A 23,632-nucleotide genomic window follows, 5' to 3' on the forward strand; every position below is an offset into this window, starting at 1 on the left:
GCAAAAATGTATTCGACGTGTGATTACATGTTTTTTTTCTTTTTTCCCTTCCGCCTCACTCCCATAACTTGGGACACTACTGTCCCACAAAGTGCACTAACCCGGTGAAGGGTTGACAGGGTTGTCGCATGCGCTCTCCACATAATAATGTTTGTCGCAATGAGACCTGGGCGGAAGGTTACTTAAGAGCAAGTGACTTTGATTACAGTCACGTTGTTCGTAGTGCTGGTTACAGCGCTACTTCCGCGTGGGCACTTGATTGTAACAGAAAGTAGTTCCGGCGTGTGTTGTTTCGGTCGAGGAGCCATAGCCGCCATTTCAAGATTGCGAGAGGTAAATGCCCAACCGGAGTTCCTAAGGTTCGAGGCTTGCAACTGCTGCCGCTACTTAAGCTTTACCAAACACCGACACGGCAGCGTTAAACCTTCCTACTGCCTTCCGAAGTATTATTGCCAGTTGTGGCGACAGTAGGAGCCAATCACTCCTTACTTACTCTCCTTCAAGAAGCTCCAGATGGCGTCTTCCGTGGGCAACGTGGCCGATAGTACAGGTACCAGTGTCCTTTTCTATCCTGGCAGACACCTTTTTGGGGGTCTGGCACCGTTCTGTACCTCTCATCACTCCCTTCCCTCTAACCATCTCCATTGCATCAGTGGCATTGCTGAGTTTTTCGTGGTCTACAGGCGTTCGATTGTTTTCCGCTGTCGTCTGTTCCTTAAGTATTCGGTCTTTGCTGCTTGCTTGCTTGCTTGCATTTCGCTTGCTAATTTTTTTTTTCGTAACTCCACGAATGTTGTAGCATTCTACTCTCTCGGGACGCTTGTGCCACACGTGCGCGCTTAGAATGTCTTGGTTGAACTGCGTTGGAATCCCTGTCCTTTCAGTGCCCGTCGCAACTATTTTTCTCTCCAAATTCCAGCTCTTTCTTTGCCCTCTCCTTTTCCTTTCCACCGCCTCCTCCAGCCCTTTTCTCCTTGGCTTCTTTTGGTCTTTCCCTGCCAATCTCGGGCGGGGGTGCTATTCGATGTAATCACATTCTCACTTTGCATCATGTAAAGATTAAAGTAACCTCTAGAAGAGGGACATTGGGTAGCACCTCGCCTGAGCAGAGCTTTTGGGCGTTTTTTTTTTTTTTTGGTTGAACGGTCCTGGTTTCGATTGGAAATTTCCAGGGGCTTCCTTTTGCCCTCGCCTAATTCCACCCGCTCCCCCCCCCATCCTGCGTTTCCCACCCTCTTGCTCCTCCCTGCCCCCGGGGAACCACACCCTTTTCCTTTGCGGGGGTTGTCAGCCTTGCACTCCACTTCCTAGCTTTGGGGAAGAAGATACCCTTTGCAAAAGCTTTGGTGTTGACCACCTTGCCCGTCCCAATTCTCGCTTTGTGTTACTTTCTCGCTGTATTCCTCCGCCGCCACCTCGGGGTCTCCCATCCCCATTCTTTAGTCGGGTATGTCTTTATTCATAGGGCATATATATATATGTATATATGTATATATATAAATAAAGTTTCCATCCTTGCTTGAAGAGTTTTGTAAAGCACCTGGAGTGTAGCTCTGCCCAAGTGCAAAGCGGTTGCCCCAGCAGACGATTCAGTCGCGAGCATTTGCTACTAAAATAAGAAAACAACCAAATTATAGGAGTGTCCTTCGGCTGCCTTTCCATATAGCGGCTATTTGGGGCAGGAGGGGGTTGGGAGTTGGTTTACGCTTCTGAGGTTTCCCACGAGGTTATTTTTTTGGTTGTTTCGTAGTTGAGGTGAGTCAAGGGTTTTACTTAGTGTCTTTGGACATTGTGCAGTAAACAATTGGTGAATCTTCAGTACGATCTTATTTATAGTTGTAGGGAGGGGGATTAATAATTAATCCGATTCCTCCCTCCCCGCTTTGTCCACCGTGATTTAAGATTTTGTGCTAGATTTTCTATTTGATTTTTTTTATCCCTTATTTGAGGAAATGGTCACTTCCAGTATTAAAAGAACAGAAGAGCCGCTTTGAGAACTGGCAACGTAGTGTGTTAAATTAAGGAGCAACGAAGTTAAGACGCTAGTCTAAAATTTAATTTTCGACTTTCTATTAGAGATCCCCCCCCCCCATTTGAATGCAAGCCATTGTGTTCTTTGTTTTTGTGGTCAGCTGTGCGGTTCTATTCTGACAGGACATTTACTTAGCTCTCCCCTTTATCCCGAACACTGGTCTGCTCCGGTGATTAGGAGAGCTAGGCTCAAATTTGAGCTTGTCACTGTGACCTTGACAAAATTAAGCAATTTGTGGCTTCCTATTCCAACTATCTAGTGAAAGTGCTGTGGTTGAATTCCCTACGTGTCGCTGTTTAGATAAATATTTACAGTTGAGACTTAGGCAGTTTCCCTGCCTCCTGGGGCTTTCTACCCTTTATTATTATGTATTGTAAACCACACTGGAATATTATTTTGTTTTTATTCTGTTGTGCTCCAGCTCCATTCTCCTTTTTTTTTTTAAAAAAAATCTTTTGGAAGTCAGTTTACTTTACTTCTCCTATTCTTAACATCCCATTTCTATTTTACTTTCTTTTGTTCTTATTTTCTCTTTCCCTTTCATCAAGCTTACCCATTTTTCTAATTTTGCTGTAAGTATGTATGGCTATAAATTAGGTGTCTTTTTAAAAATGTATTTTTAAAAACAAAGTTTTGTTTTCGTTTGTGTTTTTTGGATTCTCAATCTTCCTCTCTTTTTCTTCCTTTTTGTTTTTTTTGTCGGTCATGGGGCCTGAGTGCTGTCCTTCAGCTCTTCAGCTCAAGGCTAGTGCTCTACCACTTGAGCCACAGCACCACTTCTACCTTTTTCTGCTTTTGTGGGGCTGAGGAATTGAACTCAGGGCCTCATGCATGCAAGGCAAGCACTCTACCACTGGGCCATGTTCCCAGCCCCTCTTTTTTTTTTTTTTTTTAACAAATTTCATTGCAATTGTAGGTTGCTCCTTGGTTATTATACAGGGTTGTTTGCAATGTCTTTAGTAAGTGCCAAAGCATTTTAGAAAATGTTAATGCTAAAGCAACGTGGGTGAGGCTTAGCTAATTTAATGGTAGAACCATCAAGTACTGTTGGATTTTTATTTATAATGTTTGATGGTCCTATTCAATATTTGGTGTTTGACAAATTTATCTTGTTTACCAGCTATTTAAAAAAATAGTATCTTTTAGGGTTTCCCCCTTAAGCTTATCTCTAATGTACCTCTTTTAAAAAGTAGGTTCTGAAAGGTACAAACACATCAATATAGAGTTAAAAAACATATTTGGTGTCCTACTCATGTTAAGGTAGATTATCACGCCCTAAACAAGGGCTAATGTATTGTTTCTCAGTAGGTTATTCTATTTTATTTCATTTTTGCCAGTCCTGGGGCTTGAACTCAAGGCCTGGACACTGTTCCTGAGCTTCTTTTGCTCAAGGATAGCACTCTACCACTTGAGCCACTTTTCCTTGCTTTTTTCTGTTTATGTGGTACTGATGAATTGAACCCAGGTCTTCATGCATGCTAGGCAAGCACTCTACCACTAAGCCACATTCCCAGCCCATCAGTGGGTTATTTTTGACGTTATTAAATACAATCATGTGACTTTTGTAGATTGTATAGTCAATATTCTGTTTCAGTATGTTAACTAAGGATGAGTACCTTAGATATTACCTTTGTTTTATAATTAAGAGTACAAAATGTTTAATGAATCTTTAGATGCTAATTATGATTTATAATTTAAAAGTACAAAATGTTTAATGAATCTTTAAAATTTATAATTTTAAAAGTACAAAATATTTAAAATGTAATCTCAGGAGTAAATATGTGTGCTTTAGAAAAGGAAGTATTGATGAGCAAATTAATGGGCCAATTCTTCACCTGGTGTTGACTTGGGGCTATAAATTGCCATGCAGAACACTCTAGTGCTTTACATAGTTTCAAGCATTTTCATCTTTAAGTTGAATATACCATGTTTTTACATTTTTTTGTTTGCATTTCTAACTTTTTGTTTTCCCCCCCTCCTTCCCTCAAATGTTTTGATGATTCTCCAGAACCAACGAAACGTATGCTTTCCTTCCAAGGGTTAGCTGAGTTGGCACATCGGGAATATCAGGCAGGAGATTTTGAGGCAGCTGAGAGACACTGCATGCAGCTCTGGAGACAAGAGCCAGACAATACTGGTGTGCTTTTATTACTTTCATCTATACACTTCCAGTGTCGAAGGCTGGACAGGTAGGAGATGTGGTGGGAGTATCAGCTTCTGGGTGCTGAGCTCAAAAAATGATAATGAAATATATGGATTTGAAAATTTTCCAGTACTGAGTTTCAACTGAGCCACCAACGCACATCTGCTTTTTGGCTCACTTGTGACATACCCAGCTGTTGGTTTTTCTTTCTTTTGTGTGGTGGTGATTATATTATCATATGACTAGAGTCTTTTCTTAGACTTTGCCCACCTGGGTCTGTTGCTTAAATTTTCTTCAGATAAATTCTTAATATACATTTGAGGATCTAGTTGTGTCTTTATAAGACTTGTCAGACTGAGAGACTGACATGCTCAGAAATGATAGCATATGTATATACTATGGATAGGAGGTGCATATGCAGTTCAAGTTGGAAATGTGTCTTTAAGTTGTTATGAAGTAATACTTTAGCTAATCAGTAGAATTAACTAAAAGGGAAGAATTTATACTCCCATTCTTTTAAGAAGTGTCTTTCTGGCATATTTAGACATTTAATGATGTGCTATGCACAGCATTATATTTTTACCAACATGGAAAATGATCCTCATGCACATAGCATGTTAAGTCTTTTTTTGTTTTTGGTTCTAGTCCCAGGGCTTGAACTCAGGGCCTGGGTGCTGTCCCTGAGCTTTCTTGCTCAAGACTAACACTCTACCATTTGAGCCACAGCTCTACTTCTGGCCTTTTGGTAATTAATTGAAGATAAGTAGCTCATGGACTTTCCTGTCTAGGCTGGCTTCAAACCACTATCCTCAGATATCAACCTCCTGTGTAGCTAGGATTACAGGCATGAGCCACAGATGCCTGGCCAGCATGTTAATTCTTGATTTCAATGATCATTTACAATATGGCAGTTTGGTCAAAAGACTCTAGAAATAATTTTATCTTCGGGGCTGGGAAGTTAGCTCAGTGGTAGACTGCTTGCTTCTCATGCATGAGGCCCTGGGTTCGATTCTTCAGCACCACATAAGCAGAAAAAAGCTGGAGCTGGAAGTGGTGCTGTGTGCTAGCCTTGAGCTGAAGAGCTGAGGGACAGTACCCAGACCCAGAGTTTAGTCCCCATGACTGACAAAAAAAGAAAAGAATTTTATCTCATAAGAAAAAAGCTTTCCAATTTGAAATATAGAATACTTCTACTTTTGAAAAACATTTCCAAGATTTTTCTTGCTGTATGCGAGTTAAAAAAATATACGGTTGCCCAATTAGCAGTAGCACAAGATCTTCAGAAACTGTAAACAGTTACATATGGGCCTTGCTTTCTTTTATATGAACATGGATACCCATGCATTAACACTTTCGCCTTTTCCAGATCTGCTCACTTTAGCACCTTGGCAATTAAACAGAATCCTCTTCTAGCAGAAGCCTATTCCAATTTGGGGAATGTGTACAAGGAGAGAGGGCAGTTGCAGGAGGCAATTGAGCATTATCGACATGCATTGCGTCTCAAACCTGATTTCATCGATGGTTATATTAATCTGGCAGCCGCTTTAGTAGCAGCAGGTGACATGGAAGGAGCAGTACAAGCTTATGTCTCTGCACTTCAGTACAATCCTGTAAGTAAAATTTTAATGGTTTGTTTCTGCAAAGGGAAAATGTTTGATGCTTTGGATACTGAAATATCTGCACAGAATAGAGTTTAGAAATGTTTATGTACTACTAAAAACAATGAAAGTGGTCTTTTTTTTTTTTGTCGGTCATGGGGCTTGAACGTTGGGTCATGGGGCTTGAACGTTGGGTGCTGTCCCTCAGCTCTTCAAATCAAGGCTAGCTCTACCACTTGAGCTACAGCACCACTTCCGGCTTTCTGGTGGTCAATTGGAGATCACAGTCTCAAGGCCTTTCTTACCCGGGCTGGCTTTGAACTGTGATCCTCAGAGCTCAGCCTCCTGAGTAGCTAGAATTACAGGCGTGAGCCACTGGCGCCTGGCGTAGTGGTCTGCTTTATGTTTACAAAAATGCATCTTAAGAAGTAACTGCATAAAAATCCTTACAAGATAATGTCAGCTATCTTTTGGTTTTGAAATAATAGCACTGAAGTACAAGATATATAACATAGCTTTGGTTAACTTTGGATAAATACTGATACATGGTTGCAACAGTTTGTTTTCAAAGAATGGTGGAGGAAAGGCCTTATTCTGTAATGTAAAATTGTTAAACCAAAGTGCTAGTATATAAATTTCTGACAAAAGCTATGCTACAAAAGTTGTTCCTCAATGTCCTATTTCCTTTCAGTGTAATAAGAAGTGGTAGATTAGTGGTAATAATAACTACATTACACTATTTATTCTTATTTTTTTTTTTTTGCCAATCCTGGAGCTTGAACTCAGGGCCTGGGTATTGTCCCTGAGCTCTTCAGCTCAAGGCTACCACTCTACCACCTGAGACACAGTGCCACTTCCAGTTTTCTGAATGGTTTATTGGAGATAGGAGTCTCAAAGACTTTCTTGCCCAGGGTTGGCTTTGAACCGAAATCCTCAGATCTCAGCCTCCTGAGTAGCTAGGATTACCGGCACCTGGCCAGTAATGATGTTTTTAAGTTTTATGAACATAATATAAGGAACAGACTCAAGATCTCATCAGAGATAAATTAACAAGGAGCATCAGATAGGAAATGAAACAAGTCGGCTACATAAAAACATGGAAATAAAGAAGCATCACCCACTAGAAGAAATACAGAAACAGAACATAAAGGCAGGTAAATGCAGTCAAAAGATAATCCCACTAGTTTAGTACTATCTATGTCTTCTGTGGGTCATGATGGTAGATATGCCTTGAGAGGAATGAAGTACAAGGCCTAGTGGCAGCATATAGAACTGCTGAAGACTTTGTTGCTAATTAATTAACAAAAAATACATACTCAAATATACACCTGTATACATTGAGTATCACTGAAAAAATACATAGGAGGGCTGGAATGTGGTTTAGTGGTAGAGTGGTTGCCTAGCATGCATGAAGCCCTGAGTTCGATTCCTCAGTACCACATAAACAGAAAAAGCCAGAAGTAGCCCTGTGGTTCAAGTGGTAGAGTGGTAACCTTGAGCAGAGAGGTTTAGGGACAGTGCCCAGGCCCTGAGTTCAAGCCCCAGGATTGGCAAAACAAAAACAAAAACAAAAAACAAAAAAAAAGAACCAACAGGACAGACATGATGATGATTTTCAAACTACCTTGAGGGGTAGATGCCCTCTGGGTAGCCCCTCTACATCTTTTGTTTTTATTTCTACATTTGCTTTAAAAATGTTCATGCTCAGGTTTCATCACTAGCTACATGATCCAAAGGAAGTTACATAACAGGGAATTCAAGGGTTTGTTTTTTAATTGGTAAAATTGTAAATATTACCATCTTTGTCAGGATTAAGAAAGACCAGTAATTTAAAACACTTAGCACAGGGAGCACAGAAAACTTTTCATAAACAGTAGGTATAGCCGGGTGCTGGTAGCTCACACCTGTAATCCTAGCTACTCAGGAGGCTGAGATTTGAGGATCACAGTTCAAAACCAGCCTGGGCAGGAAAGTCTGTAAGACTCATCTCCAATTAACCACCAGAAAACTAAGAGTGGCACTGTGGCTCAAGTGATAAAGTGCTAGCCTTGAGCTGAAGAGCTGAGGGTTCAAACCCCATGACCAACAAAAAAAAGAAAGTAGGATAATTACTGATAATAATTATTAACCATTTCCATGGTGGTTACAAAACTTGAATGCTTATAATGTTGCTTTGGAATTTATTAAGTTGTTCTGGATTCCTACAACCCCCTCTTATACCTCTTACCTCTTAAGTTTACACCTTTATCTAACTACATAAAAAGTTGTGAGGGCGGGCTGGGAAGGTGGCTCAGTGGTAGAGTACTTGCTTCACATGCATGAGGCCCTGGGTTCGATTCCTCAGCACCACATAAGCAAAAAAAGCCGGAAGTGGCACTGTGGCTCCAGTGGCAGAGTGCTAGTCTTGAGCTGAAGAGCTAAGGGACAACGCCCAAGCCCAGAGTTCAGGCCCCATGGCCTGCAAAAAAAAAAAACCAAAAACCAAAAAACAAACAAAAAAAGTTGTGAGGGCAAGTCTTACATTTTTTTGTCTCCTAGAGACTCTAGTGCTGGAAGTCCCTTGTTCCCCAGAACAACTATAACTTGGATGAAAAGAAAACAAAGTAACAAAAGTGTAGGGCTGGGAATATAGCTTAGTGGTAAAGTGCTTGCCTAGCATGCATGAAGCCCTGAGTTCAATTCCTCAGTACCACATGAACAGAAAAAGCTAGAAGTGGTGCTGTGACTCAAGTGGTAGAGTGCTAGCAAAAGAAGTTCACAACCTACCAAAAAAGATAAAAAAAGCATCATTACTACATTATGGGTCTGATTCATAGATGTATTTGGCATTCTATGAAAAATAGTCTAATACTCAAATTCTTTTGGTTTTTTTCAAAGTGAAAAATTTAAATATTATAATGTCTATTTAGAAGTTACTCTTTAACTTGATTATAGAAATTATTTAAAATACAGATCTGTTTCATATTTTGATATTAATCATCACTTTTTGTAGTGGTAGATGGTTAGAAAATTTTGCTAAAACCTTTGCTTATCAAATTTAAAGGTATTGCATCTGGTGGGTTTTTTGCATGATAGCTTACTAGAATTGCTCATACCTAGCAATCTTTTTTTATGAATTATTCATAAACTGCATAATTTGTATAATGGCTGTAACCCTGAGTGCTCCTAGCTGCTCTGTTTCTGTATTTATTGGGTGGTTGACATTGATTGTTTCTGCTTTGATGGTGGCTACTAGCACTCAGCTATTGGTATCCTAACTATCATATATTATTGTCATATTATTTATTTCAAGCCTCACTTATATAGCTGAACTGTAGAAAATTAGATATTTCTATTCCTCTCTGTTCTGCCTTACAAATGTCATGTTTAAATACTTGAGTGCTTATTGTTGTACAGTGCTTGGTTAGAAATTGGGGAGATACGTTCTTGAGGGAAAAAGTTGTAGGTTTCCTTATGAGACAGATCTGACCCACAAAGGAAAAAACGATGTAAGTTCCATGCCTTGGATGATTATTGTTGGAGAGTATTAATCAGAAGATTCTTTTGAGTGGGTGCTTATAACGTAAGCATTCTGTAGGAAGGTAAATAGCAAGTAGACTTCCTTGGCTGAAGTGGTGAGTCAAGTAGTAACAAGAAGTGAGTGTAGCAGAGCAGAGTCAATTGGAAGATTTCAAAAGAATAGAGGCTGAGGCGTTTGAATTTAATTTGAGAGGCAATTGAAAAGTACTGTAGGTTTTTACTGACCTGATTTTACTTGATGTGTATATATAGAGAGATGTTAGGGGTCAGGAGGTGGGGGCAGCAGTTGCTCTCTAGGTAGGGGTACTTATACAGGAACATCTAATGCCTTACCATGATTCATACTACTTCTTCTTGGTGACATAGCTCTTTTCCTTTGTTGTTAAACCTCTTCATCTTTTGAGGCCCAGCTTAAACTTCTCTTTTGAGCTCATCTACTTTTCTTAAATTCTTCACTGCTGTGGGCATTCAGTATGTGTGCCTTGTCTTTTCATATAGATTATAAGGCCTTTGATGATAAAAATTCAACTTATTTTCATTATAGTTTCAGATTATCATTGAATAAAAGTTTCATGAAGGGTATTACTTGGGAATACATGGAATGGGCCAGGATATGGGAATATGATTCTCTTGGCAGATATTACTGGATTTGACAGATGCAACAATTCAATGCCTTGGATTTTGCACTTCTGACAAGAATGGTAGCATCTTTATATTTTCTAGACATTAGGTATTCACTTGTATGTGTGGGTATTCATATAGGTTTGGTTCCCCAACTAGAAGAGTTAGATTTCACGCAGGGACAGTGCTCAGGCCCAGAGTTCGAGTCCCACGACTGACCAAAAAAAAAAAAAGTCTATTTAGAAGAGTTAGATTTCACTGTTACATTTGATATGACATTTTACCTTTTCCTAAAAGTGTCTTATTGATTGTATTATAGTACTCTTGAAAATCTATCTATTTATTTTTGTCGGTCATGGAGCTTCAACTGTGGTCCTGGGTGCTGTCCCTCAGCTCTTCAGCTCAAGGCAAGCACTCTACCACTTCAGCCACAGCACCACTTCCGGTTTTCTGGTGGTTAATTGGAGATGAGTCATGGATGTCCCTGTCTGGACCGGATGTTCCTGCCCGGGCGGGCTTGGAACCCTGATTCTCAGATCTCATGAGGTCTCCTGAGTAACTAGGATTATAGGCGTGTGCCACCAGCGCCTGGCAGAAATCTATTTTTAACTGTGGATATTGTGTTAACTTTAGTATGCTGTAATGGCTCTGGATGATACAATTAAATATGTATAGATAGATACACTGTTAGGACTTGGATGGCATCCATCTAAGAGTTTATAGAAACGAGAAGGTCAAATTATGTAGCAGTTGGCTAAAGTGAGTAGTCATTAGTGTCATTGTTGGAGAATTATTTTGAGACTTTTGATAGTTATGGCTCAGAGAAAATAAAGGAGTTGATAACAGTTCAAAGATGTATAATCACAATTAAGTGGTAAGTAGTAGCTTGTATGAACAGATTGGATTATTCACTTGTAATCTGCCAAAACAAAGAGCTAACTGCCCTTAGAGTTTGAGAACATACAAAATGTATACAGGAGAACATATAAAATGTATGTTTGTTATTTCTGGGAGTATTAATAAGGTTCAAAGATGCTTAGACTAAGGTTATAAGATAATTAGTCTGTAATAAGATGAAGGGGACCTGTGATGTTGTAAGAATTTTATTGGGGGTTGGGAAGGTGGCTCAGTGGTAGAGTGCTTGTCTTGCATGCATGAGGCCCACATAAACAGAAAAAGCCAGAAGTGGCACTGTGGCTCAAGTGGTTGAGCCCAGGCTTAGAGTTCAAGCCCCATTAAGGAGGGGGGGGTGGCGGGGGAGGGGGGGAAGAAATGGTCTGTTCTTAAGGCCATTATAGACAACCGTACACTCCTAAAATACCAGTCATTGCTTAAGTCACAGTATTGTCAGGTAGCTCTTTTTTTTTGGGGGGGGGGTCCAGTCATGGGGCCTGAACTCTGGGCCTGGGCGCTGTCCTTCAGCATTTCAGCTCAAGGCAAGCGCTCTACCACTGAGCCACCTTCCCAGCCCTGTTAGGTAGCTCTTGAAGGTGGTCCAGTTTGGTCAGCCCTAGGTTTTGTTCATTCTGTAGCAACCTCTACTTTTTGGCAGACTTTTGGTGTTTCTGATAGGTGATACAATCACAAAAAGTAGTTTATCATAATATGATCGTGGAGAGAATAATATATATGATAATTTGCTTGCACACGACAAGATTTCACTTCAGGACTTAATTTAAGGCTCGTTCACTCATGGAAGGGTTTAGGATAATAAGTGTGCTCCATATTGCTATTATCTCTGCATGTTGCTTGCTAGAGTCTGAGAAAGGCAAACTGAAACAAATAGAAATTGAAGTGCACTGATCTGCTGAACATTTCATACTGACGAATACTGGTGAGTCAGATGACTAGCAACACAATTGAACTGCTAATAAAAAGCAGAGTCAACTGCTTTTCATTATTCACCCACTCAACTCAGATGGCACTTAATACTAATGAATAATCTAGTGGCAGGTGTCAGGATTGAGGCTGTAGTTGGATGGTAATCCTTCTGCCTAGGCATGTAATGAAGTCAAGGTTTCTAAATAAGCCTGCGTGTCAAAGGGTAGCTTTGTTGATAGGTAATCACTTGCTAAGAGAAGTACTGTTCCCCGCCCCCCCCACACCCGCTATGGAAAATTTCTGGTCCTTGATTCAGGAGTGAGTCATCAAAACCGTGAATAAAACAGTTGAATAAATATGCAATCATTTTTTCTAACAACTGACATTTGGAGAGAAGAGAGGCCCTAGAAAGGTCCCATAGTCTTATATCTGAAACTAGTAAGGCCAAATGCATTTCAAAATTGAGCATGTTAGGGAATAATATATATAGATCTCCCAGCTGAGTCTGGAGAAGCAACTTACACACTATGGTAAAACACTACAGAGGGGCTGGGAAGGTGGCTCAGTGGTAGAGCGCTTGCCTTGCATGCATGAGGCCCTGGGTTCGATTCCTCAGCACCACATAAGCAAAAAGAAAAAAGCCGGAAGTAGCACTATGACTCACGTGGTAGAATGCTAGCCTTGAGCTGGAAAGCTGAGGGACAGCGCCCAGGCCCAGAGTTCAGGCCCCACGACCAGACCCAAAAGCAAAACAAAACAAACACTACAGAGTAAAACAAAAGATAGGCCCTCATACTAAATAAGAGAAATAAATTCTATAAAGTGTTAGGTATAACCAAGTGAATTTTCTTTTTTGGTTGTGGGGCTTTAACTCAGGGCCTGGGCACTGTCCCTCAGCTCTTTTGCACACAGCATTCTACCATTTTGAGACACAGACCCATTTCCAATTTTCTGGTGGTTCATTGGAGATAAGAGTCTCTTCCTCCCCAGTCTGGCTTTGAACTGTGATCCTCAGATCTCAGCCTCCTGAGCAGCTAGTATTACAGGCCTGAGCCACCAATGCCTGGCTCCAAGTGATTTTTTTTTTTTTTGGTCAGCCATGGGGCTTGAACTCTGGGCTTGGGCACTGTCCCTGTGCTCTTCAGCGAGTGCTCTACTGCTTGAGCCACAGCACTACTTCCAGTTTTCTAGCGGTTTATCGGAGATAAGAGTCATGGATTTTCCTGCCCGGGCTGGCTTTGAACCTTGATCCTCAGATCTCAGCCTCCTGAGTAGCTAGAATTACAGGCGCGAGCCACCAGGCTTCCAAGTGAATTTTTGAAATCTTTTAGATTTGGAATTAAAGAAGATTTTTTTGCCAGTCCCAGGGCCTGGGTATGGTCGTTGAGCTTTATTTGTTCAAGGCTAATGCTCTACCACTTGAGCCACAGTGCCACTTGTGGCTTTTTCTGTTTATGTGGTACTGAGAATTGAACCCAAGGCTTCATGCATGCTAGACAAACACTTTACCACTAAGCCACATTCCCAGCCCAAGTTGTAAATCTTTAGTTGGAAATAAAATAACAGGGAGCTAGATGCATAGAAGTGTTTTCAAGATAATTTGGATCACAAAACAGAACACAATTAATGACAGTATCTCTGGTTTTCTAGGATTTGTACTGTGTTCGCAGTGACCTGGGGAACCTGCTCAAAGCCCTGGGTCGCTTGGAAGAAGCCAAGGTAGGTGTTTGATAGAACACATTTAAACATCAGTATTATGAAAACCTGTACTTTCTGCCAAGTCTTCAACTCTTCATTGCGCTATCTTCACAAAACAGTCCTATGAAACTGAGGAAAACTGTCGACATGACTCACCTCAGACTAGAGCAGGACCAGGCTTTGGCATATCTGTTCTAAATCTGGGGGTAAAGCAAGAACCTGAACATTGTGGAGCCTTTCTGCTGAGCTAGATCATCTTTGTAACACTGGGCTCCGTCATGATCTTATGTGGGAATAAATAACATTCCTTCAAATCTGAGGCTTGCCTGCTGGTGACAAGCAGAGCGCCTGTGATTTGGCTCAAGACTCCTATATGATGCAGGTGCCATTGAAAATGCTGCTCTTCTAAGTCCTTTGTGGCTTGTAAGTGGAGAAGAATTTCATCCAAATGTTACCCTGTAATACTGGCATTTAAAATTTCTTATTTAACCTTACTCCCTTCATCTTCCTTACCCTTTTTGACAGTGGAAGAAAGGCTATTAAAATTATTGCAAATTAATAATTGGAATATCCTGCCCTTCTTGTCCCCACTCCTTCCCCAAGTTTTCTTTTTCTTCTTTTCCAATCCTAGTTGTTTACCTTCCTTTCTCCCTCACTTCCTTCTTTTATTCCTCCCTACCCCACCTCCTTAAAAAAAAAAGTGAGAAGGACAAAGCTGGTTTGTTTGGGAAATGGACTGATCGAAAGAAAACTTGCCAAAGTGGAAAGGTGGCTTTTAGCATTCTGTGTTTCCAAATAATTAATTTGAATACCAGGTTGGGTTAATTAAAGCTTTTGGAATAATTTACAATTAAATTTACAAATGCAATTGTCTTGTTACAAGCCACCTTACGCAACCGCGCTGCAGGGGTGAGGAGTGGGGAGAAACCAGAATGCTTCTGAAACTCCCACCTGTTGCTCTGAGCCCCACGCGCATGCTAATGCGTGGAGTGTATGCGCAGCGTAGCTGTCTGTTTGCTTCATTTATACAGGAAGGGAGAAGGCTTTTTAGTACTCTCTAATGTTAAAAGGCACTAGTTTTAAGTGCATAGCTCATAAATTCTGCTGACACTTTGGATTAACCTTCTGTAGGTTTCCAGCTAATGAATTGTAATTGATTTCAGTCTTAGCTGATAAATCTAATTGGTAATTTATAGAACAAATATTTAATAAGCTCCTATTAATTGTCACCCCACCAAGCGGACAGCTAACATGAATTGCACTTCACTGCAGCTTTAGAGATCGGTTTAGGCTGAGACATTGCGCCTGCCTTAGGTTGCTGACTTCTTTATTTCAGAGCTCTGGAGACACCTAGTTTGAAAAATGTTATTGTTTTTTTTTTTTTTTTTGTGAGAACTTAGTACACAAGAAACTATTCTCGAGTGAAATGCAATGTATTTCTTTTGTAATCAGTGCATTTGAAATTTCAAGCCAGCATATTCCTAGTAGATGGAAACAAAATTAAGTTGTCTTTATAGAAAACAAAGAGCCTTTCTTCCAGCAAAAAAAAAAAATCCCTGCTGTATGCAATAGCCCTGATTAACCCTCTCCCTTCTGCATGTTTCCCATGTTACAGACTTGAGACTGTCCTCATTCCCATATGTAATAGACATCCAAAGAATTTCAATTGCTTTGTTGAACTTTTACTAATGATCTTGTTTTTATTTTCTCTCTTGTTTTTGGTTTTTCACCATTGATATTGTATTTAGAAGGTTTCAGGTGGGTGAAACCTCCTATTCCATGCGTAAGGTGCCTCGCTGAAGGGAGCTCGAGGCCTGGATCTAGGGCAGACACACAACCTCCTCCTCCTCTTCCAGCAAGGAACGCACCGAAAAGTCACATGATGAGAGATATGGTAACGGGTTTGTAACTGCCACAGCAAAACAATTTGCCTCCATGCCTGAATCTTCTGTCTTGTGGCTTCAGAAACAGCTTAAAATAATTTTATTTACAAGCAAGTTATATAAACGAATGTTTTATACTATAGCCACAATTCTATCAAAGATAAGTAAAAGTTAATTAAGATATTAAAAATTATTAGAGATAATTTACTAGTAAAAGCTTCTAACTCTTCTTGTTGTTCATTTTTTTTCCTTTTTTTCTTCTTTGTTTGGATTGCAGCATTCTGCTCTTCTGATGATGCGCTGTGACCCTGCAGTAGCGCAAAGGCTGCGCAGCGTTAATGCGCGTTGCGTGCGAATGAGCCCCTGTGAACGGTTGACTAGATGAGTAATCTGATTGACTGGCTCCCTCAGTCCTATTCTGTAGCCTTTTTGGATAAAATTGGGTTTTAACATACCTTGAGTCCAACTAATCTCATTAAGCAAATATTCTCTATGTGGGCCTGTCTAGTAGATTAATGGATCTGGTTGGCCGTTTGCTGCGTCTAGGGGTGTTCTATAGCGCAGCAGTTCGCAGCGATTGCGCAGAGCGATGCTGTTAGGTGGCGCAAGCGATGTTTGCGCTTGCATTACAGGGACCTCAACCTAGGTGCAATCCTGTCATATGAGGTTTCAGCTTTAGTCCTCTGAAGACACCGGAATCTGACTCAGTATAGTTTTGATGTTAGTGAGACATTTCCCCAGATGTGTTTCATAGCGTTTTTTACAGTGCTCAGTGAGAGAGAAGAGTTTCATGGTCAACTAAGTTTTTAGAGTACCCTTTAGTGTTATTAAAAGGCTTAGGGGAGTCCTGTAGTAAAGAAACCTGTATTCCTAATTTATTTGTTTATGAAAATCCTTCCTCCCCTGCTAGTGATACTTTCTACACCTTCTAGAACATGCTTTGTGAAACAGTGGAGGTAGCAATACTTAGCCAGAATTGTTGCCCTCAAGAATTACTTGAAAGCATTACCAGATCCCCTCGGTGTTGAGGTAAGAAGTCCAGCCATAGTTTTTCAGCAGCTGACCTCCCAGACAAGACCCAATGAAAGGGTTGGTCATTGGTTGGCAGAACTGAACATGATGGTTTGCACTTGGGTTTTGGTGGCGCAGGCGCAGGAGCAGCCAGCTGTGGCAGCGCATTAGTTTTGGCGCAGGCGAGCCTATGCTGCAGGGTCACTTTTGGCTGGTCAGAGAAGGAATAATGATATCACCTTCTTCCCCTCCCCAATCTTTTTTTTTCCCCCCTTTTACAAATTTTCCCCTTTCCCTTTACCTCCTTCCCCTCCCATCTTCTTTCATTAACCCCTCCAAAGGCATGTTATTTGAAAGCAATTGAGACACAACCGAACTTTGCAGTAGCCTGGAGTAATCTTGGCTGTGTTTTCAATGCACAAGGGGAGATTTGGCTTGCAATCCATCACTTTGAAAAGGTTAGTCATTAATAACTGGTGCTCTGACCAGACTAAAATAATCATCCTTTACATATCTAGCCACATAATGTCTTTGTTTCTCTGGTAGTATTGGAGCATTTGCTACATAGTGTATAATAGTTTCCAATTTCACATTGACAATGTAGTTAAATAATTGTCTTTTTGCAGGGGTGGGGAGTGTTCCAGTTTTGGGGCTTAAATTCAGCTTGGACACTGTCCCTGAGCTTTTTTTTTTACATTTTATTATTATTATCTTTAAGTAGTTGTACAAAGAAGTTCCCATTCTACAAAACAGTATATGAGTACAAGGTGTCTGACAACATTGTCATCCATCGCTGTCCCTGAGCCTTTTTACTCATCACTAGCTCTCTGCCATTTTGAGCCAGAGTGCCACTTCTGATTTTCTGGTGGTTAACTGCAGACAAGTCTCATAGACTTTTCTGCCTGGGCTGGTTTTGAACTGCAATCCTCAAATCTCAAGTCTCCTGAGTAGCTAGGATTATAGGCATAAACCACAGGTACCCAGCTAAAAATGCCTTTTTAAATGGGCAGATTAAACTTAGAAAAGCTGAGCTGCTTGATTAAAAGGCTGATTTCAGGTTGGGATAAGAGATGTACAAAATTTCTCTAGAATGCTTTATTATACCAAAGATATTTTGAGATGGGGTACTGCTGTTGGCCTAAGCTGTTCTCTAGCTTCTGGGCTGAAGCATTTCTCTAGTCTTCATCTTCCCAAGTGCTAGTACTACAAGGTTTGTGCCACTGTACCCAGCTAGGAAGGAACCTTGGAAGTATTACTTGAGTTGTGTTAGAAGGACTTAGTATGCAATTTGCAGAGATTCCCTCAAAGTTTGAAGATAGGTCTTGAAATAATAGGAATGACTGAAATATGTGAAAAGTTATTAAATGAGCCTGGTGCTGGTGGCTGATGCTTGTAATCCTGGCTACTCAAGAGATAAGATCAAGGAAATTTTTTTTTTGCCAGTCATGGGGCCTGAACTCTGGGTCTGGGTGCTGTCCCTCAGCTCTTCAGCTCAAGGCTAGCGCTCTACCACTTGAGCCACAGCGCCACTTCTGGCTTTTTTCTTTTTGCTTATGGGGTGCTGAGGATTTGAACCCAGGGCCTCATGCATGCAAGGCAAGCGCTCTACCACTGAAGCTATCTTTCCAGCCCCCCAACCCCTGTTTTTTTGTTAAGTTTTCCAATTTATTTTAAGATTCCTTAATGTTGCAAAAATAAGATGTGCAACAAATATAAGTCATTGTATTCCTAACAAGCCAAACTAAAAGGAAATATTGCATTTCTTTAGTAAATCATGACCAACCCAAGTATTTCTCAGAGTCCAAATGAACATCTTTTTTTTTTTTTAAATCGGTTGTGGGGCTTCAATACTGGGCCTGGGCACTTTCCCTGTGCTCTACCCAGTGCTCTACTGCTTGAGCCACAGGACTAGTCCCAGTTTTCTAGTAGTTTATTAGAGATAAGAGTCTCACGGAGTTTCCTGCTAGGGCGAACCGTGATCCTCAGATCTTAGCCTGGAGTAGCTAGGATTACAAGTGAGCCACCGGTGTCCTGCCAAATGAACATCTTGTACACATCAGGATTAAATTTCTCACTGTCCATCTCATTTTTTTTAAAAGACATGGCCTTGCTATGTGGCCCAGTCTGGCCTTTAACTCAGGATTCTCTTACCTCCACTCTTCAAGTAGCTGGTATTACTGGTGTGAACTACCACACTTATTGTTCTTCAGAAGAGTTAAGATTTGCTAATTGAATGCAACATGCCAGTGATTGCACTATTCTCAGTAAAATTAGAACAAAACTTGAATTAAAAGATTAGTTTTACTGTTATTTTAAGGTAGTGTACAAAGGAGTTATACTTACATAAGTCAAGTAATGATTACATTTCTTTTTGGACAGTGTCACCCCTTTCCTTGCTGTCTCTCTCGCAGACAAACTTGAATATTAACTTTGTTTTTGTCAGTTGTGGTGCTTGAAATCATGGCCTGGGTACTGTCTCTGAGCTTTTTGTGCTCAAGGGTAGCACTCATCCACCTTGAGCCACAGCACCACTGCTGTTCAATTTTTTCTTAAGGAACCATTTTTGCTTATAAAAATGTAGGAGACATGGAAAGATTTGTTTGCTTGTTTATGTAGTGCTAGGTATGGAACCCAGGTCCTCTAGTATGCTAGACAAGACAGCTATCACTGAACTATACTCCTATTCTGAGAAGTTATATCGATGAAATTGAGGTTTATAGATAGTGATAGGAGCCACATGCCTGTAATCCTAGCAACTCAGAATCCTGAGATCTCAAGATCAGAGTTCAAATTCAGCCTAGGCATGAAGGTCCATGAAACTGTTACCTCTAATTAACCAGTAAAAAAGGGGAAGTGGTAGAGCACCAGTCTTGTTAAGTTTGAGTGTAATTCCTGAGTTTAAGCCCCAGTATAGGCACATAAACAAAATAAAATATAAGGTTCAGAAATTAAATGAGAATTATTCTAGAAAATATATTTGAAAGTCTAAAAGGACTTTAAAATAAGACTGTGAATGAGAAGTTAATTTTGCAAAATCCTAACATAATTCTAAATAAAATTTTTAGGCTGTCACTCTTGACCCAAATTTTCTGGATGCTTATATAAACTTGGGAAATGTCTTGAAAGAAGCACGCATTTTTGACAGGTGAGATAATCAATGTGTCTTTGCTAAAATTTCTTGTCATTGTTATATTGGGAGTTTGAACTGAAATTATGTTAGTAACAGATTGAAATATTTTCTTTTCAAACATTTTCCTCCTGTGAGTGTATCTGAGTATGTCTGTTGTGTACCTTTTGTGTATAGGTATTGTTGCCTGATTTTTCCTTGTCTTTCCTAAAAGCCCTTATCCTTTCTCTGAGAGTTGGCATTTCCATTATTGTAAAACTGTTGAAGTGATTATCTTTGTGTGTGTGTATGTGTATGTGTGTGTATGTGTGCATGTGAGGGTCCTTAGGCTTGAACTCAGGACCCGGGCACTGTCCCTGAGCTTTTCTTGCTCAGGACTAACACTCATCACCTGAACCACAGTTCCCCTTCTGGATATTTTGGTAGCTAATGTTTCATGGACTTTTCTGCCTGGGCTAGGATTACAGGTGTAAACCACTAGCACCTGGCCATGATTATTATTATTTTTAATTTGATCTCCTTCAGTAAGCTAAGTAAATCTGGATTTTTAATATTTTGTCAGAAGAAAATCTCTTAAGGGATTAGTCAACCTCTGTGTGAAAAGTACATTTTATAAAGGTGATATTTGGCTTGAGGTTAAGTATAATAAAGCAGAAATTAATTGTAATAGGTTTTAATTAGTTGATACATTTCAGTATACTATAGCATGAATTATATTAAAATTAATGTGTACCTTTCTTTATTCACAGAGCTGTGGCAGCTTACCTTCGTGCCCTAAGTTTGAGTCCAAATCATGCAGTGGTGCACGGCAACCTTGCTTGTGTATACTATGAGCAAGGCCTAATAGATCTGGCAATAGACACGTACAGGCGAGCCATTGAACTGCAACCACATTTCCCTGATGCTTACTGCAACCTAGCCAATGCTCTTAAAGAGAAAGGCAGTGTAAGGACTTTTATTCCTTCTGTTGTTACTTCTTTGCTGCTTGGTGGGATTAAGAAAGTCTGTCTGAAAAAAAAAAAAAAAGAAAGTCTGTCTGTCTGTACATGTTAAGTACTGAAATGGCTATGTAGTTTGCTTGGAGTTTTGGTTGATGGGAATACCAAAAATATACATCTTCTAGAGTATTACTAGCCATTAGACTTAGTTATTAAAATTTTTGCAACAGTATCATGGGTAACCTGTGAACCTTCTGTATAGTTTTTTTTTAAGTAGTTATATTTTATATTTTATTTTCCAGGTTGCTGAAGCAGAAGATTGTTATAATACAGCTCTCCGTCTGTGTCCTACTCATGCAGACTCTCTGAACAACTTAGCCAACATCAAACGAGAACAGGGAAACATTGAAGAGGCAGTTCGCTTGTATCGGAAAGCATTAGAAGTATGTTGAGGGTGGTGTGGTTGGGGGTTAAGGTTATATGGTAGTCAAGGGAAAGTAAAGTGTACTGTGTCATCCACTTCTTTTTTTGTGTGTGTATGTGAGTATGTGCCAGTCTTGGGGATTGAGTTCTGGGCCTGGGTACTATTCCTGGGCTGTTATATTCAAGATAGCATTTGAGCCACAGCTTCACTTTGGCTTTTTGGTGGAAAATCAGGGATAATAACACCAGCGACTTTTTTACCCAGGCTGGCTTTGAACCATAATCCTCAGTCTCAGCCTCCTGAATAGTTAGGATTACAGGTGTGAGCCACCATTGCCCAGGTTCATCCACCTCTTTTGTAAAAATAGACTGTGGTTGAGTCATTTGAAAGAATTCATTGAAATAATCATGGAGCCAGTAATTGTGTCCTTTTTTTAATTTTTTTTTTAAATTTATTTTTTTTTTTGCCAGTTCTGGGGCTTGAACTCATGACCTTAGTACTGTTCCTGAGCTTCTTTTGCTCAGGGCCAGCACTCTACCACTTGAGCCTCAGCACCACTTCTGGCTTTTTCTGTTTATGTGGTACTGAGGAATCAAACCCAGAACCTCATGCATGCTAAACAAGTCCTACCACTAAGCCACATTTCCAGCCTAGTAATTATGTCTTGAAGATATTAATCTAAGATCTTGAGGAAATGTAAGATCTTAAGGAAATCCTTATCTATATTGAGTTTATTACTTACACATAGATAAGATGTGTCCAGAGAAATTGACCAGTAAGCTATAGATCAAGAGAAGTTATCAATAAGTAAAGAATGTCAGTGTCTAATGGCTTTAAGGTGGTTAGTAGGAATGGTAGGAGTTTGGAATATAGAGGGTTTTGGTGGTGCTGGAGTGGTCAGCATAAACAAGAGGAAGAGGTCTACCTCATGTTTGAAACAAGAAATGATACAAATAGAAGAGGTAGAATTTGAGTTCTTGCCCTTGAAGAATGAATAGAGAAAATATGGAGAAGTATAGGGCCATAAATTACTTGAACAGTGAGTGTTCTTAGGGTTATGGGAAGTTACTACTGTTGGTTTAGCAAGTATTTTTTTTGTCAGTTGTGGGACTTGAACTCTGGGCCTGGGTGCTGTCCTTGCTCTTCAGTTCAAGGCTAGCACTCTACCACTTGAGCTATAGCACCACTTCAAGTGCTCACGGACTTTCCTGCCTGGACTGTCTTTGAACTGGGATCCTCAGATCTCAATCTCCTGAGTAGCTAGGATTACAGGCAATAGCCACTGGTGCCCAGCTTTTTTTAACTTAATACTGCTCTTTACTCTTATAGGTCTTTCCAGAGTTTGCCGCTGCCCATTCAAATTTAGCAAGTGTCCTACAACAGCAGGGCAAATTGCAGGAAGCTCTGATGCATTATAAGGAAGCTATTCGGTAAGAAACTCACAGCCTTATTATTTATTTTTTTCTTTTCTACTGTTTAATTTACCAATGTTTGGTATTTGGCAAATGCTAAAATGACTTACTTTTCTTTTTTCCCAGTTCTGGGGATCAAACCCAGTGCTTCACATGTTAGGCATTCAGTGTACCACTGTGTCACCACCTTCCTAGTTTCTAAAATGGCATTTAATAATAATAGAACAAGTTAATATTCTCGAGATTAGAGGTTTTAGTACTAGATAAGTAAAACCTTTGTCCTCTCCTTCAGAATCAGCCCTACCTTTGCTGATGCTTACTCTAACATGGGAAATACTCTGAAGGAGATGCAGGATGTTCAGGGGGCTCTGCAGTGTTATACACGTGCCATACAGATTAACCCTGCATTTGCAGATGCCCACAGCAATTTGGCTTCCATTCACAAGGTACTTCTGTTTACTATCGTATGTTCATCTTAACACTGAATGTTTAATTTTAGAAATATCTTACTGTTCCATTTTATTTATTTCTAGGATTCAGGGAATATTCCAGAAGCAATAGCTTCTTATCGTACGGCTCTGAAACTTAAGCCTGATTTTCCTGATGCTTATTGTAACTTGGCTCATTGCTTACAGGTAAATAATAACAGGCCAGTAATTGTATTTCAGTATTGTAATCACTGTTAATTGTTAGGACCATAATAATCCACACCTAACTGGAGATAATAAATTATTAAATCCTTGAATAGGATTTTCAGCATAATAACTTCTTTTTGCTTCTATCTAGATTGTCTGTGATTGGACAGACTATGATGAGCGAATGAAGAAATTGGTCAGTATTGTGGCTGACCAGTTAGAAAAGAATAGGTTGCCTTCTGTGCACCCTCATCATAGTATGCTGTATCCTCTTTCTCATGGCTTCAGGAAGGCTATTGCTGAGAGGCATGGAAACCTCTGCTTGGATAAGGTGTGATTTTTTTTTTTTAATCTTTGTAAACTAAAAACAGATTGAGAAAACTGCAGATATAATGGATGGTTGAAGGAATAAGGTGAATACACCCAGGCTGAGAAATGAGACTTTGTCAGCTACCTTCTCTTGTGTCCTGAGTGTAACCTCCTTCACCTGGAAGGATGGAATCCTTAACTTAGAACATTAACACATCTATGTTACTTTCCTTTATATTGAAAACTATGATTTTTTTTTTCGGGGTCCGGTCATGGGGCCTGAACTCTGGGCCTGGATGCTGTCCCTCAGCTCTTCAGCTCAAGGCTAACGCTCTACCATTTGAGCCACAGCGCCACTTCTGGCTTTTTCTTTTTTTTTTGGCTTTTTCTTTTTGCTTATGTGGTGCTGAGGAATCAAACCCAGGGCCTCATGCATGCAAGGCAAGCGCTCTACCACTGAG

The 23,632-nt window shown here is 40.2% G+C and overlaps 1 protein-coding gene across 4 annotated transcripts in view; it reads left to right on the plus strand.

Annotated features, from left to right (window-relative positions):
* Positions 1 to 273: 273 nt before the first annotated feature.
* Positions 274 to 23,632, plus strand: part of Ogt (O-linked N-acetylglucosamine (GlcNAc) transferase) — a 62,017-nt gene continuing 38,658 nt past the window's right edge. For 2 of the 4 annotated variants that reach the window (XM_013031651.1, XM_013031654.1), the window contains exons 1-12: positions 296 to 550; positions 4,071 to 4,221; positions 5,542 to 5,785; positions 13,385 to 13,453; positions 16,668 to 16,784; positions 19,392 to 19,471; positions 20,203 to 20,398; positions 20,694 to 20,834; positions 22,145 to 22,245; positions 22,520 to 22,673; positions 22,761 to 22,862; positions 23,014 to 23,193. In XM_013031651.1, coding sequence (XP_012887105.1) covers positions 514 to 550; positions 4,071 to 4,221; positions 5,542 to 5,785; positions 13,385 to 13,453; positions 16,668 to 16,784; positions 19,392 to 19,471; positions 20,203 to 20,398; positions 20,694 to 20,834; positions 22,145 to 22,245; positions 22,520 to 22,673; positions 22,761 to 22,862; positions 23,014 to 23,193 — 1,572 coding nt within the window. In that variant the 5' untranslated portion in view covers positions 296 to 513. Of the gene's footprint in view, positions 551 to 4,040; positions 4,222 to 5,541; positions 5,786 to 13,384; positions 13,454 to 16,667; positions 16,785 to 19,391; positions 19,472 to 20,202; positions 20,399 to 20,693; positions 20,835 to 22,144; positions 22,246 to 22,519; positions 22,674 to 22,760; positions 22,863 to 23,013; positions 23,194 to 23,632 lie in introns of all 4 variants that reach the window. The other 2 variants (XM_013031653.1, XM_013031650.1) reach the window with 2 other exon arrangements.

This window comes from Dipodomys ordii, unplaced genomic scaffold (assembly GCF_000151885.1).
Source record: "Dipodomys ordii isolate 6190 unplaced genomic scaffold, Dord_2.0 Scaffold142, whole genome shotgun sequence".
Classification (NCBI taxonomy): Eukaryota; Metazoa; Chordata; class Mammalia; order Rodentia; family Heteromyidae; genus Dipodomys; species Dipodomys ordii.